Here is a 15,923-nt window from a genome sequence, read left to right as displayed (position 1 = left end):
AGCTCTGACCAGGTCCTGCTCTGGACGGACCCCACCTCAGCACGTCCTTCCCGAGTCCCAGCTAGGCTGGATCAGGGACGTCAGTGTCCCAACCGTGTACCCTGCACTGTGTTGGGAGGGCAGGATTTCACAGGAGCAGACAGATGAGATGTAGTGAGGGCTGTGGGGAGCTGGGGCCCAGCAAGCCAAGGTTGTGAACTGACAAGACTCCCCAAAGGGGATTGTACTGTACAAGGTGGACCCCTGTCTACTAACCACCTGTGTAGCTTTTGTCAGGCCCCTTTCTTCCCTCTGTGACTGGATCCAAGATGGCTGTGTGTGCATGTGCGTGTGTCTCTGATTTCTGCACAGAAGCAGGATCGCTCCCATTGCACCTAAAGTGAGGGTTTGGTAGAGCACTTGCCTGGCACACCTGAAGCTCCCGGTCCAATCCCAGCATGGTAAAAAGTCAAAGAAAATGTGTGTGTGTGTGTGGACCACAACTTTTGAGACCTGTCCCTGAACCCTTCCCCTGGGCCTGCAGCCTCCTCTGTCCTGTCTTCACAGGCCCATCCCGTTAGGACTGTTGAGGAAGAAAAGCAGTCCCTGAAGAAGCTACTTCACCCAGAACAGGAAACGCGGAGGGACAGAGAGGAGGCCCACGTAAAAGTGAGCAGAGAGGTTGGAGGACAGGGTGACAGGAAGGGCCCCATCCTAGGACAGAGCTGATTCTGGCCCAGAAGTCTCTGGGGAAGGGAAGAAAGAAAGGAAAATGGTGGTGTCTTCCCAGGGGAGGCTGGGTTGGGGTCATTTGGCTCAGGCTGTGTTACACAGCTAGCTTCTGTGAACATTGGGCCCTAATCTACACCATACTTACCAAGAGCCACATGAGTGCCAGGAGTGGGCTTATGGCATGAAGGGAGAGCCTGGTTCAGAGGGAATGCTTAACAGCCAGGGCAGAGGGGCCTGCCAGACTGTCACCAAGCCCCCGCTATGGGGGTCCTCTGTTGCCTCAACTCAGGCCTGGCTTCTGGTCATGCCAATAGAGGCCCGTGACCCTCTGGCCTGCTCCATGGGCTCCGCTTCCTTGAGTTCCTCAGGGTAGGGTGGGAGAGACAGCCCACACTGATGCCAAGGCCAAGATGGGGTAGGCACAGCAGTGGGTGATAGTCTTCAATCCAGTGGAGTCATGCAGGTGACTGAGGCCCCGCCCCAAATCCATGGGAGCTGGGCCATGTAGGGACAGGGTGTCTCACCTTTGATGATGGATTTCATGTCACACTTCACCGAGTCAATGTTGTGCAGTGCAATCAGCAGCTCTCCCGGATTCAGGGGGGACAAGGCTGAGTTCCCTTCACCTGCAATGGATAACAATAGGGAAGGGAGATAGTACAGAGGTAGGTCTCAGATCAGACTTGAGGAACACTAAATACAGATAAGACATCCTGTGCTTCGTGAGGACTCGGTGACAGAGGGTGGCCGTAGTCTTCACCACTCCCCCCCCCCCACCTTGTGAGAGGTGCAGTGCTGTGGTCTAATTGTCCCCACTGGGTTATGAACCCTGGGCAGGGTTGGGCCCAGCCATCCTAGTACTGACTCCATATAGCACATAACCACGGGCAGTTAAAGGGTAGGGCAGGGCCAGGGTCTCACTAAATGCTAAGTGGCTTCAACCTTCTGTGGTTGAAAAAAAAGCAGTTCACAGAGACAGCCTCCTCAGGAGTCACATTGCCTCCCACTGTGCCCAAACTGTGGCCACAGGGACCAGATGAGGAACTTGTCCACATCACAGGCTATTTTTCCCTCCTCAGATTTCTTTCATTTCTCACCACAGTGGACAAAAATGCCTCCTGGGGGCTAGGATGGCAGAGGGAACTGGCGGGGACAACAGTTCCTGGACCCTCCCCACATGACCCCTGTGCAGCAAGGAGGTAAACTGAGGGTTGGCTAGGAGGGATAGCACCTACCGTGCTGGGTGCCCAGCAGGCGGTTGAAGACCTCCTTCACCACAATGGGGTTGAGTTTGATGAGCTTGGGAAGGGCCTGGATCACCTCTTTCTAAGGCAGAAGTGGTGGGAGAGGAGCAAGAGGATGAGTTAGAAGGGCCCCATATTCACCTCCTCATCCCAGTGAGGCCTCCAGACATAACACATGTTCCCTGTCTCCCCAAAGCTGCTGCCCAACTCTTCTGGACAGTGTCATCCTCATTTCCGTCTACATGGGGTGGGGTATCCCTGGCCCCAAAACTCACTGGGGACATGACCTTGTGGAGACCCTGCTGCTGCTGCTGGCCTATGGGGAGTTTCCCATAGGCCAGGACAGTGGTGTGTGTGCTCACGCTCACAAGCATGCAGACACACATAGTAATATGCCCTGTGACTGTGACGCCAGAGCACTGCCTGAGGAGGCTGAGAAGGGCCTGGGAACATGGTGTCCAACTACTTTCCACAGGGGCAAGATGGGCGCCTCACTGCTCCCACAAGTCTCTGGCCCATAACCGTGGAAGCAAGCTGGCCACCATCCCACTCCTGCCCTACCTTCTCCAGCCCATTGAGCACAGGGATGAGGAAGCGCACATCAGGCAGCCGCTTGTGGTATAGGTCTCGGACCCGCTTCACCAGCTCTGGGGACGGCGGTACTTCAGGAGGGCAAAGAAAACAGAGTTGGGGCGATAAGGAAGGGACAGAGGAGGTAAGCATATGGGAGGAGGGCTTCGTGGGCATGGGGAGGGACACTGAAGTTCCAGAGCTGGATCCCCAGCCTCTCCCTTCCTAAATGCAGCTCACATGGCTTTTCCTCTACAGAGGCCAAAGGATGGGAGAAATTCACAGGGGCAAAGTCACTTGAGGACTTAGCAGCTCCAGCTCTTGCAGGGGAAGAATGGGTGGGAGGGAAGGTAGAAGGCAGGCACCTTTGTCCGTAAGGCTGTGCAGGCAGCGGGTGACCAGCGTCTCTGCCCCCTTGGGGCAGTTTTCCACTAGCAGTAGCAGCTCTGGTGAGTTCATGCCCATCCCTCGGATCTAGATGCAGAGGTGAGCAAGACCAGGTTACAGTGAGCGTTCGAGGAAGCTGCAAAAGCTGGGGTGGTTAAGGTCACTGGGCTCCGGGTCTCTCCTAGTGTCAGCCTTGATCTGTGTGGTGTCGTCCTCTCTGGCAGGTCAGTGATCCAACTGTCTCAAACCTTATATGCCCAACCTCTGTGGCAATGCCTAGGGAGGTTTTCCTGGTCCCTGCCTACCTTCCTGCAACCTGTGATCCCAGCTTGGCTGGATAACACCCAGCTGAGGGTGCAGGCTTATAGACTTTGGTAGCTGCTGCAGTGAGCAGCAAGCAGGGAGCTTGCTGGCTGCCCTTGGTTGGCATCCTCATCTCTCATATGAAGGACACTAAGGCACTCAACCCCAGAGCTGCCTAGCAGTTACTTCTTTTTCTTAGCACTGGGCTACAGCACCTTAGGAAAAGCCTCACCACCCTTCTCGCCCCATTTCTACCCAGTGATTTCCATACTAAAAACGTCACAAGGACAGGGTTGTGCACACCTGTAACCCGTGTTTAGGAGGCTGAGGCAGGAGGATCTCTAGAAAAGGAGACCTGCTCAAATAACAAAGCAAAACTGGGGCAGAGCTGACACACAGAACAAAGGGTTCTGAGTCCAGGAACGAAGAAGGCAACCATGTGAACTGCTTTTTATAAAGTGGCCTGTGACTCAAGACTTCTGGTAACAGCAAGGTGAAGGCCAGTTGAAACGGCAACAGTACCTTATAGCTCAGATGCTAATGTGGCATGCTTGGGGACTGGCCTGCACCCTCATGTCAGGGCACAGTGAGAAGCACAAGGGCAGAACATGAATCTAGGTGTGCCCCACTCCAGGCTCTATCTCTGAGCCACTCTGTGCCTTCTCATGAGTTGAAGAAAGACATAAGCACCACCCACAAGCCAAAGCCACGAATCCAGAAGACAGCCTTTTGTGTCTACTGAGGTAGACACTCAAGGAGCAGCTGGAGTTGGGGGCTCCAGCCCTGCCCAGGTGGGCTCAGGAGCCTCACCGGCTGCTCAATGACCCTCAGCACTGTCCGCTTGATGTCGGCGATGGCCTCAGTGTACACGGCTGCCAGCTCGTGGATCAGCTTGTGGTTCTGAGGCAGGAGAGCCAGATAGAGATAAAGACACTGCTTCACTGTCTCCTCGGTCCAGGGCGCGGCCACCTCTGACAGGACAGGGCCATGCATCAATAGAGGCCTCTACTTCCTTCCCAAAGCCCTGCCCCCAGTGTCTGAGCCTTCTCAGTGAAGTCAATGTGAAGGGGGAATAGGTGGAGAAAGAGTAGAACCCCTCCAACCATCAAGCCCCAAGGCAGCTAGAAGGTCATTCTACAGTGCAAATTTAACCCTCTCTCTTCTAGTCCTGTCACAACTATGACCTCATCATAAATGTCCTTACACTGGCTGGCTGTCAGGGACTACAAGGGCAGCCCACCTGGCAACTCAGTCACCCTTCACACTGGTCCCTACTTACAGTTGGTAGAAAGACCCTCATTATTAACCCTTTGTGCCACCACCTCCTTTGTGGGAATCACCACTTCTGCTCACATATCCTCCCCAGGCTCACACCTCTCCGGGGAGGGCTTTCCACATCCCTGCAGGACCTTCTGTCTGTAATTTGGCAGGATCTGGGACTATGTATGCTACGGGACTTGGCCTGAGGTAGCTCTGGACCCCACAGGCTGCTCTCCTGGTCCTCGGCTTTCTCGCCCTGTAGTCCCGTCTGTCTGTCTACTATCCAGCAGCCATTCTAGTAGGCTGGGTGGAGCTCCACACAAATCAGATGAAGCTGCATCAAACCTGTGTCCTTGTCAGCTCCGAAGAGCACTGAGGGCGGATTGGGGTGCACCAGGAGCTGCAGGTAGTTGAGGGCGAATTTTTCCACATACTCTCGAAGCTGTTCCTTCTCATACATGCGCTTAATGAAGAGGAGGGCCTGGGAGCGCACCTGGGAAAATGGGCAAGATGGACGGAGTGGGAGCATGGAAATGGAGCTGCATGGCTGTGAAACATGCCCAGCCTGAGGCCCAAGAGAGCAGTGAGTGCAGCTCAGGCTGCCAGTGTCTCACTTCTCATCTTGCTACTCCCTGCTCTACTCTCCTCATTCCTCAACAGTGACTCTCCCTGCCAAGTGGACTTGGCTTTGGAACTTGGCAGGACAGGCAGCCCACTGCCTGGAGACATGTCACTGACCAAGCTTCATTTCACTCAGACAGCATCTGCTGGGAGCCATGAGATCAGGGTCTGGTCTCAGCACTGTTTGTACCAAATGGCAGCACAGGGCCAGAGGTGCTACGCTAACAGTGCGCTGACTGCTCATGCACCACCGGGGGGAGGTTGGTACACACTACAGTGCAGACAGGTCCAGGCCCTTCTCGTCTGTAGCGCTTCTCATCCAGAGCACAGCCACTGTGTTATGGTTATCACGCATTTCCTCCTTCAGGAAGCTTCCTGACCCCCTCTCTTGTCTACACAGGTGGGTGCCTGGGCACTGTATACTGTGACATCACGCTGCCTGTGTCACATGGTCCTCTACTGCCTGCTGCCTCAGGCTGCAGTTACAGTTCATCAACATGAGAAGAGAGTGAACAGGCCTGCCCTCTTTTGAGGGCATGTGCACAGTCAGGGTCAGGATAGCACCCTGACTCCATGGTGATGTCACACCATGGTAAATGGAAAAGTTTTGAGGAAAAGGAATGCCAGGCTGGCTGGGTATGGGCACAAGCTCACCCTGTCCTTCTCATGAGAGCTGAGGTCAAGGAGGACATGCAGGTACTGGAACTGGCGAGAAGGTCGCTTGAAGATCAGGTCTCCAAGTGTCGACATGCCCAGGTAGGCGCGACTCTGCAGATGGAGGCAATGCTCAGCCTGCTGTGCCCTCTAACTCTTGCCTCCCCTCCATCTCTCAAACCAAGTCTCCAGGACTGGACCCTCACGCCACCCTTGCCTCCAAGTCTACAACACAGGTCTTCAGAGGATGCTTACCTCATCCTCACAATACTTCCGTATCACCTCCAAGGCACTCTCGGTGATCAGTGGGGCCTCCAAAACAACCTTGGTGAAAACCCTGCCCAAGAAAGATGCGAGTCTTGCTGGAGAAATGTAGCAAGGCAGCCTGCATCCCAGGGGCCCAAATGCACCACACAGCTTCTTTAGTCCCTGGGTCCAGCACTTCAGACTGGCATCTGGGACGGAGATGTTCCCTCTCTGAGGCTTTCTTTTGCTACAACTAGGGATGGAACCCAGGGTTTCTGGTGTGCTAGGGAGATACTCTACCACCAAGCCACTGTCCCATCTCTGGGAACTGTTAGTACAGATGGGAAACAGAGAGTGACAAGCCAATTAGACCAAGTAGCAGAGTTGGGAATGACCCCAATGAACTTGACCCAAGTCTTCCCTCCCACCTACAACAGCATGGTCTGTACAGGCTTCTGTAGGAACTGGAAAAAGAAAGACAGGGACATAGGGAGGACAAGTTTGTGTGGCATTGAGGAAAAAGGGGAAGTGGGACACAGGAGAGGAGATGGGGCTTATAGCTAAGCCCTCACCCATCCTTCTGGTCCGGTTTCTCCTGTAGGCCAGAGAGCAGGCGGATGAGGCAGTCCTCATACTTGTCCAGAGTGCCTGAGGCCCCTGCTGCAAGGTAGGCATTATACTCCTGGTAGAGCCAGGCGAAAGCCAGGTCCAGGCGACCCCGGACATCTTCCAGGATGAAGGACAGCACCTCTGACTTGAGGCCAGAGTCAAACTGTGTTACGAGGCTGGCCAGGATCTTGATACGCACCTGGGGATAGGTAAGCAACTGTGTCAGTATGGCAGGGTCAATGCAGCACACTTCAGTCACGCCTCGCACTTCTGCTGCCAGGTTCAGAAACCTCCAGTGGAAAAACCATATAAAGTGGATATAGTGGCTAACATCTATAATCCCAGCACCCAAGTTAAAGTCAGCCAGGTGAAGGGAAACCTTATCTAGAAACAAATCAACCAACGAACCAACCAACCAACCAGCCAACCAATAGTTCAACCAAGGAAGGCAGCATGAAGCATAAACACAGCACTATCACACTGCATGGCAGTGGACAAGGAAGAAACAAACTCAACTGTTTCCAAACCACTCCATGTTCCCAGGAGTAACTAGGTACTTCAGTGTATAGGAAAAGACCTTGAAGATTCTCTTTTTGTCACCTTTAAACGTGAACAGGATGTGGGTGACAATCACAAGAAAGACTACAGAAAGAAACCCTTTCTTGAAAAACTAAAAACAAAACAAAACAACAAAAAACATAGAAAATAAAGGCTAAAGAGATGGCTTAATGGCTAAGAGCACTGGCTTCTCTTGCAGAGAACTTGAGTCTGGTTCCCAGTATCCACAGTTCCAGGGAATCTGGTGCCCTCTTGTGGCCTCTGTGGGCTCCAGGACACACAGTGCGTATAAACTCATGCTGACAAACACACATTCATAAATTAAACAAATTTTAAAAAACAAAGCAAAAAACTTGAAGTCAGGTCTGTCTGGACTATAACACTGCTAAGAAAGGTGGCCAGTAAGAACCAGCCCTGCAGGACAGTCCCATGCAGAGCTGTCCCCCATTCCACAAGCCTCCTCTGTTTAGAAGGCTGTTGTTCTGATTTTATATGGGGTGGATTCAAGCCAGGAGGAGTGGCTTGAATAGAGGAGCCAGGGGTTAGAGCTAAACTGAGGGGCACACCTGGGCAGCCCCACTGCAGGCTACAGCCTTCTCAGCCCTCAGGATCCGCTTCACAGCACCCAGCTTCATGGCTTCCACCTGGGCATCCGTCAGGGGCTTTAGCACATCACTCAGACGAAAGATCTTCTTGCGTCCACCAGCGCCTGCCAGCCTACATAAGGGCAGGGACAAAAACAGTGTCTTGGCATGCTTTCTGCAGACCAGTCTGTCTGGAGGCCCCAGCTCTGAATTCCCTGAGTGGACCTCAGCACACCAGGAAGACAGTGTGAGGAAGAAATTGTTACTGTTTCTGCCAAGTAGCCTGTCTCCCTGGAGAGGCCAGAAGGGGTTCAGAAGAGAAGAGTAAGCACAAAGACCCTGGGTGGGGCTTGCTGTGGGTGGGTGGGTGGGGGATGATGGAATGGGGAGGGAGTGAGGTCGCAAAGGAGCAGGGAACACTCACTGTGGGTGGGGTGGACTGGTTTTGTGATAAAGGTGATGGGAAGGAGGAAGAAAGGATGATGACCAGGAGTCCTTGTTGCACATTAGGAACCAGAGTAACTTCCTCACTGTCACCATGACTTGTGGCCCTCAGAGTTCTCTAACCTAGTGACTACATGACCAAGGCACCACATTCTCAAGGTGAGACAGGATAAGGAGGTATGGCTGCAGAAACCCGCCAGAGCTTGGTGGTTCCTGCACTGACTGTGAAGCAGAGGGAGAACTGGTCCAGCCCTCTGGCTGCCTTACACTCACACCTGCAAACACTCATGGGATGGGGCCCACGTTCCAACTAGAAGAGGACTCACCGTGGCTGTGTGACAGGGATGATAGGTTCCGGCCTCCTCTTGGCCTGGGGTACCTCCTCCTCCAAGGGGGACATGGTGTTCAGAGAGCCCACCACAGAGATGGCCTGGCCCTGCACTGACAGGCGCCGCTTGATCAGAACGCTCTCAGGCTTCACCACCTTCTCCTCCTTGGGCTCTTCCTTGCACTGTTTTGTCTGCTCCACACCTGCACGGAGGCAACCATAGCACCCTCAGCTCCATCACCTGTGCCCCGGGCTCTGCTGCGCATGCACTGCACCCACCGTGCAGCCCACCTAGCACCAAGACCCAAGGATCGAGCCAGAAGGCTTCATTCCTGGAGGCACAGCCAATGTCAGTCATTGAGATATGTCACAAGCAAACTCTTAGGTTTATGTATGTGTGGCATATGCATATGTATGCATGTGTGCCTTGTGTGTTAGTGTGCTAAATTGTGTACACATGTGGAAGTAAGAGATGTTTGTTTTTATTGAGACAGGGTTTCTCTGTGTAACAGTTCTGGCTATCCTAGAACTCACAGCAATTCACCTGCCTCTGTCTTCCAAGTGCTGGGATTAAATGCATGTGTACCACCACCCAGCTCTACTTTTATTAAAATAGGGTATCACTTGTGCAGCCTTGACTAGCCTGGCCTCACTCTGTAGACCAGGCTGGCCTCAAACTCAAGAGATCTGCCTTCCTTCACCTCCTGAGTGCTGAGGTTAGAAGTATGTGTTACCCTGACCAACTTTTTTAAAAAAATTATTTAAATTATTACATTTTATTTATGCATTGTGCATATGATATGTATGTATGTACGGAGGTCAGAGTACAATCCTGTGGAGTTGGTTCTCTCAATGAGTCCCAAGGATTAAACTCAGGTCATCAGGTTTGGCAGCTGGCACCTCTGCCAGCTGAATCATCTATCTAACCAGCCACACATTACTTTTTGAGACAGGGTGGCCCACAGAACCCAGAGCTGGATGTTTCAGCAAGACTGGTTGGCCAGAAAGATCCCCAGGATCCGCCTGTGTCTGCCCTCATCCAGTGCTGGTTACACGTACACACTATGTGGGCTTTTCTGTGGATGTTAGAAATCAGAACACGAGTCCTCATGCTTACATAAGCAAATACATACCCACTGAGCCATCTCCCCAGCATTTTTCCAGTTATTTATTTATTTATTTATTTATTTATTTATTTATTTATTTATTATGTATACAATATTCTGTCTGTGTGTATGCCTGCAGGCCAGAAGAGGGTACCAGACCTCATTACAGATGGTTGTGAGCCACCATGTGGTTGCTGGGAATTGAACTCAGGACCTTTGGAAGAGCAGGCAATACTCTTAACCTCTGAGCCATCTCTCCAGCCCCCTCTCCCCAGCTTCTTTTTCTAAAATGTTTATTACATCTCATTTATTTGTATGGGGATGCACACGCATATACCCGGCTGCATGTATGGTGTGGAATTCTCTCCTTCCATTATGTAGGTCCGGGGATCAAACTCAAGTTCTGGGCTTGACAACAGACACTTTTATCCCTGAGCTGCCGTACCAGCCCATTAGGGGTTTGTGAGTCAGGGTCTCAAGTACCCCAGGATGTCCTCAAACTCACTATGCATCCAAGGATGACCTCTGATCTTCCAGCTTCTACTTCCTAGGATGACAGGTGTGTGCTACCTGGGCATCCTCATGATAAACAGTCTTTAAGAGCAGAGGCCATGTGATTCCCCACCCCTTGGAGCACACTGCTCAGGAAAATCTGAGCGCACCAAAGACGCATAAGCCCCTGTTGACAGCAGCCATGCTCGTGACAAGGTCTGAAACAAGGGCTGGTGCAATGGCGCAGAGGGTAAAGGGGAGCTGAGTCCAGCCTTTCAGACCCATATAAGATGGAAAGAGAGAACATGCTTTGTGAAGTTCACAGCCGATGGGCACTGGAGCTGTGCTTGTGGTACTGCTCATGATTTATACTTCAGAGAACAAGCTGGTGCCGAGTGTGCCCACACCTGTAATTCCAGCACTCAGGAGACTAGGCAAGAAAACTGGTGCAAGTTAGAGGCCAGCATGGGTTCCACAACAAGACCCAGTCTTAAAGAAGACAAAAGCCCGGACTGGGGAAATAGCTCAGGGGTGAAAAGCACTTGCTGCTCTTGCAAAGGACCTACGTTTTTCTCCCAACACCCAACAACCTCTTGTGATTCCTCCATCTCCAAGAGATGTGACACTCTCTTCTGGTCTCTGAGGGCACACACATCAAACAAAAGCATACTGATGAAATAAGGGAAAGACTCCAAGGCTCAATCTCAGTAACCTGACACTGTCAGTCTGGCTCTGTGGACCTCAGCGTGAAGTCTGTCGGATTTCAAAGCCCAGAGCCTGAAGATACTGAGCATTCTGCTTAATGATGGACCCACGATGAGAGGTAACATGTTAGATGGCACAGGACCATCTCCACAGCTTTTCCAGAAGAGTCCAGTGCCACGGCCTGGCTGGGTCAGCACAAGACTCACCAGGACCCAGTCCTGCAGCTGTCATCTGTGTGGCCATGAGCCGAGCAAGGTGCTTGATCTGGGCTTCGGTGCCTGCTGACTCCACAGGGGTGTAGATGGCTTGGAAGGACGCAGGCATGGTCTCAGGCAGGTACACCATGCTGATGAGAACCTGTGGGATGCCCAGGAAGGGGACACTTAGCCAGCTCAGCCTAGGGCAACATGTGAGAAGCAGCAGGAACTGAGGCTGGGCTGGGCCTGCCCAGCTTTCAGAGGAGCTAATGACCCGCTAGGCAGTTCACTTGGGGGAGTATCCCATCCCAAAGAACAGAGTGATGGGGAGTGGGATAATAAGGATAAACGGCCTCTGGAAGGAGGAAGGGTGAGAGAAGGGGCCCATCCAAGGGTAGGAGGGACTTCTGGCTGATGCTACCAGGAGGTGGTCAGCAGAGCATGGATAGGGAAAGGACTGGGATCCGGACTCCCATCCCTAGGACGGCCTCACCCTCCTCACCAGATTGGCTACATTGTCAGGCGTCAGCAGAGGCTGCAAGAACTCAGCAGTGATGTCCGTGTCTGACTGGCCTGAGATCTGGGCTGAGGCCTTTGAAGTCCCTGATGGGCCAGGCTCCAAGTCTTTGTCTTCATCATCTTCTCCCAAGTTGGGCTCTGAGAAGGAAACAAGAGGCTGGCTCTCTAGACTGCAGCAGGACCTGTGCTCAGGGAGCCAAGTAGCCCTGCCTCTAGAAAACCACTGCAAGGAGACAGAGCAGGCAAGGACCTAAGCCTCAGTTTGCCATGGCCAAGAAAGTGTCACAGGGCCCCAGGCACCCACCTCTTCCTGGGTTTCAGGTCTCATTTGGTTGGCAAAAATCCGAAAACCTCTAGTTGATCACATTAGGCTCTAAGATGATGGTATCATTAATATATTCCATACTGAGGATGGAATGCAGGACCCCATAATCACTAGGACAGGTGGCCCCAGGGGGAGACAATATTGCTGTTACTGTTCCTATCACTGACATCATTCTCCTTCACCTTTTTTTCTTTTTTTGAGACAGGGTTTCTCTGTGTAGCCCTAGCTGTCCTGAAACTTGCTCTGTAGACCAGGCTGGGCTTGAACTCACATAGATCCACCTGCCTTTGCCTCCGAGTGTTGGGATTATGCACCACCACGGCCCGGCCTCTCCATCTTTTAAAAGAGTTGTTAATTCAGTTTATGTGTGTGGGTATTTGCCTGCATGTATGTATATCTATGCACCATGCATGTGCATGTGAGGTAAGAAGAGGGTGATGGATCCCCTAGAACTGGACTAACAGATGGTTTATGGGCTGCCATGTCAGTACTGGGAATTGAATCCAGGTCCTCTGAAAGAGCAGATAGCACTCTTAACCCCGGAGCTGTCTCTCCAGCTCCACCCAGTCCCCCTTTCTGAGACACTGTCTTATGCAGCTCAAGCTGGCCTAAATTTACTATGTAGTTCAGACCAGGTCGGAACTTATGACCCTCCTGCTTCTGACCTCCACGTGCTGGATCAGAGGTGTGTACCACCATGCCTTGCTAGAAGATTGTCATTCCACAGTAGGGGACAACTTAATGGATATGGACACAACATTAGCTTAGTGAGCAAGTGAGAAACATATGAGCCAAATGCAATGTGTGATCCATACCCATAAACAGCACATAGAAGCCTCAAGTAGTGCTTCTGCAACTTGTTTGGCCACCCAAAATCACTTCAAGAAGTTTAAAGACACATGGAACTGGACAAACGGCTCAACCCTTAAAAGCATTTGTTTTTCTAGAGGATCCAAATTTGGTGTCCATCACCCATGTCACACAGCTCACAGATGCTTGTAACTACAGAAGGTTCAAAGTCCTCTTTCAGCCATCGTGGGCAACTGCACTCACGTTCTTACACTCACCCACAGGCATACATGAACATACATGCTTACAAATAAATCTTAACCAACTTCACAATGGTCGTGCACACCCTTAATTAATCCCAGCACTCAGGAGGCAGAGGCAGGAACATCTTTAAATTCGAGGCCAGCCTGTTCTACAGATGAGTTCCAGGACAGCCAGGGCTACACAGAGAAACCCTGTCTCGAAAAACAAAACAAAACAAACAACAACAACAACAACAAAAAAACCCAATCAATCAATCTCTTTTTAAAAAAAGAAGAAAAATGACTTCAGACAAACTTTAAATGCACAAACTGTTTACTTCAGTGTCTTCCTTTGGGAGTATTCTATGGTTAGATGTGTAGGACAGTCCTACAGCATAGACAGAAATGAAATGTCCACAAATGTAACTGTCAATCTTTCCATCACATTACAGAGGATGTGGCCACCACTAAAAAGATGCCATGTACATGCAGAAGTAGCTTAAACTTAATGCCTGAACAGTGGCTCAAAACCATCTGGAATGCCAGTTCCAGGGAATTTGTTACCCTCTCCTGTCTTCTGAAGACACCAAGCATGCATGTGTGCAAGCAGAACACTCACACATAAAATAAAACCAATCTAATGAAAAAGTTAAAATAAATAGTAAAAAGAGCAGGGCCAGTGACAGGCTCAGCAGGGAAAGATGCTTCCTGCACAAACCTAAAGATGAGCTCAATCCTCAGAACTCACGTAAGGGAGGAGGGAAAGGACAGACTCCACAAAGGTGTGCCTTGGCCTCCATACATGCACATGGTACATGTGCTCCCCCCATTAAAAAGCAGATGCAGTGGACTCCAACATGCACACATAGAAAGTGCTCCACAGAAACCTAATAGAGCAGAACACTGCTCTCATTCACTGAGCAATGGAGGATGTAGCTAGATCCCCACAGCAGCCCTTACAAAATTAATTAATTCCATTTGAATATAAAAAAGAATTTCATAGCTGGGTACACTGACACACATCTTTAATCCCAGCACTTCAGAAGCAGAGGCAGGTGGATCTCTATGAGTTTGAAGGCCAGCCAACACTACATAGTGAGACCACAACAAAAATGAAACAAAATCCCTAAATAATTTCATAAATGTTCTATAAACAAATAGAGATGACATTTTTAAAAAGTTGGTACTGGGAGGCTGTCATGGTCAACACTATTGTTTAATATCCCAGAAATCACCTCAAAGTTGGGGTGGTGACACACACCTGCAATCCCCACACCCGAAGGCAGAGGAAATAAGACTGTCTCAAAGAAATAACAACAACAACAAAACCCCAGAAATGTTAAAAATTTCAAAATTAAAAAAGAAAAGTCCAAGCCAAGTGGTGAGGGCACACTCCTTTAATCCCAGCATTAGAGAGGCAGAGCTAGGTGGATCTCTGTGAATTCAAGGTCAGCTTGGTCTACAGAGTGAGTTCTAGGACACTCAGGGCTACACACAGAAACCCTGACTTGAAAAACCACAAAAAGAAAATCTAATCTTTTTTATAGAAAAGGAGACATGAAGGCGACTCTCACGACTCACATCATTCCTTCCTATACCATCTAAATGGATCCTAACTGGCCCCACACCCGTCATCCCAGCAGTCCAGACATGGTGGCAGAAAGACCAAAGTTATCTTCTCCTAGACTAAAAGTCCCTACTTAGAAACACAAGCTCACACTTATTAAATGTTCTATATGCTAGAGTTTTCTACTTGGCTATGCTTACATCATCATGTTATGGAATGTCCTATGTATCAATGCAACTTTAACAGTGCAACAAAGCCACCTCAGACAAGCCTAGGCCTTATGCTAACCCAGCTCACCCAGTTTCATTTTCTTCAGCGTGGAGTCGACATCATCCCGGGGCCGTTTGCGGGAGTCCTTGCTGCTGGGCATATTGCGGGCGATCTCTGCCTGGGGGGTGCCCAGGTCCACCAGCAGGGTGGTGATCTGGGCCTGGAACTCCAAGGAGGCAGGGTGCTTGAGCACACTCAGCAAGTGCAGCTTGAGGTTTTTACGCACACTGCTCACCTGGGACTTGGCCAGTGTTGGGGGCAGGTTGGCTGTAAGGACAGAAGTGGAAGCTCGATGCTGGGGACAGATCACTGTGTGGTCTGCCAGGCTCAATTCTCAGCCCCAAACTTGAGTGGGACTCTTGCTGCCGTCCCCTGGGAAGTTCCTAGGCTTGCAGAAGGACTGGTAGCCTCCCCCTTTCAAGCTGAGACTGAAAGCCCAAGAGACCTCTATAATATTAGTCCTTTAAGGTGAGAAAACCTAAGTCATTTCTCTGTAGCACTTGAGCCTCAGGTCCCTGTCTCCAATCTGCAGTCCAGTACTACCCTGGAGAGAGCTGTGATTGCCGCCTTCTCTACAAGCTGCTGACTGAGCGGCTGCCACAGCTCAGGCCAGTCGTCCTGCCACTAGCCAGAGTCTCAGTCACCTTGGTGAGCAAGCTGCCCCTGCTCCACAGAGAAAGAGGACTCTAATTCGGCCTGCACAGTATCTACCATTGGTTCCTTGGCCAGTGCCACTCTCATTCCCTTTTGAGGGAACCACCCTGTCTCCATCCTCTGTCCAAGTGTGCAGGAGACTGGAGCCAATGAGAACACTGCGTTTCCCTGGCCACTGTGATTGGCTCAGTGGTAGTCTAACAGTCTCTGCTCAGCCAATCATAGACAATGAGTATCAGCCCTGGCTTTTTCTGGAATGATGGGGAAAGAGTTGTGCTCTCTCTCTGTTGCTAAGTGGCCAGAATAGGAGCCTGGATCTCTGGGGTCATCTTTACTGCTTCAGCAAACATCCAGAAAACTAAGTTAACACAAGAGCTCAGAGATGGACAGACTAGATCCCTAGCCAGCATCCACTCATGTTTCAACTCCAGACTTCTAGAGTTTTATTCAGGCACAAATATGGGAAAATGTGACCAGCAGCCTTCGCTGAGGGATCAGAGGATCCCTCAGAAAGGATCCTTGTGGCTCAGCATCCCAA

At 51.0% G+C, this 15,923-nt stretch overlaps 1 protein-coding gene across 3 annotated transcripts in view; it reads right to left on the bottom strand.

Annotated features, from left to right (window-relative positions):
• Positions 1-15,923, bottom strand: part of Sympk (symplekin) — a 33,236-nt gene that overhangs the window by 3,271 nt on the left and 14,042 nt on the right. For 2 of the 3 annotated variants that reach the window (XM_038339162.1, XM_038339160.1), the window contains exons 9-22: positions 14,759-14,998; positions 11,522-11,676; positions 11,029-11,179; positions 8,518-8,722; positions 7,730-7,880; positions 6,569-6,804; positions 6,006-6,087; positions 5,751-5,864; positions 4,821-4,968; positions 4,026-4,186; positions 2,891-2,999; positions 2,517-2,617; positions 1,947-2,037; positions 1,236-1,337 (exon numbers count right to left, since the gene is read on the bottom strand). In XM_038339162.1, coding sequence (XP_038195090.1) covers positions 1,236-1,337; positions 1,947-2,037; positions 2,517-2,617; positions 2,891-2,999; positions 4,026-4,186; positions 4,821-4,968; positions 5,751-5,864; positions 6,006-6,087; positions 6,569-6,804; positions 7,730-7,880; positions 8,518-8,722; positions 11,029-11,179; positions 11,522-11,676; positions 14,759-14,998 — 2,046 coding nt within the window. The remainder of the gene's footprint in view (positions 1-1,235; positions 1,338-1,946; positions 2,038-2,516; positions 2,618-2,890; positions 3,000-4,025; positions 4,187-4,820; positions 4,969-5,750; positions 5,865-6,005; positions 6,088-6,568; positions 6,805-7,729; positions 7,881-8,517; positions 8,723-11,028; positions 11,180-11,521; positions 11,677-14,758; positions 14,999-15,923) is intronic. The other variant, XM_038339161.1, reaches the window with a different exon arrangement.

Source organism: Arvicola amphibius, chromosome 8 (genome assembly GCF_903992535.2).
Source record: "Arvicola amphibius chromosome 8, mArvAmp1.2, whole genome shotgun sequence".
Lineage (NCBI taxonomy): Eukaryota > Metazoa > Chordata > Mammalia > Rodentia > Cricetidae > Arvicola > Arvicola amphibius.
The sequence above is the reverse complement of the archived record's forward strand: the minus strand, read 5'-3'. Positions and strand labels throughout refer to the sequence as shown.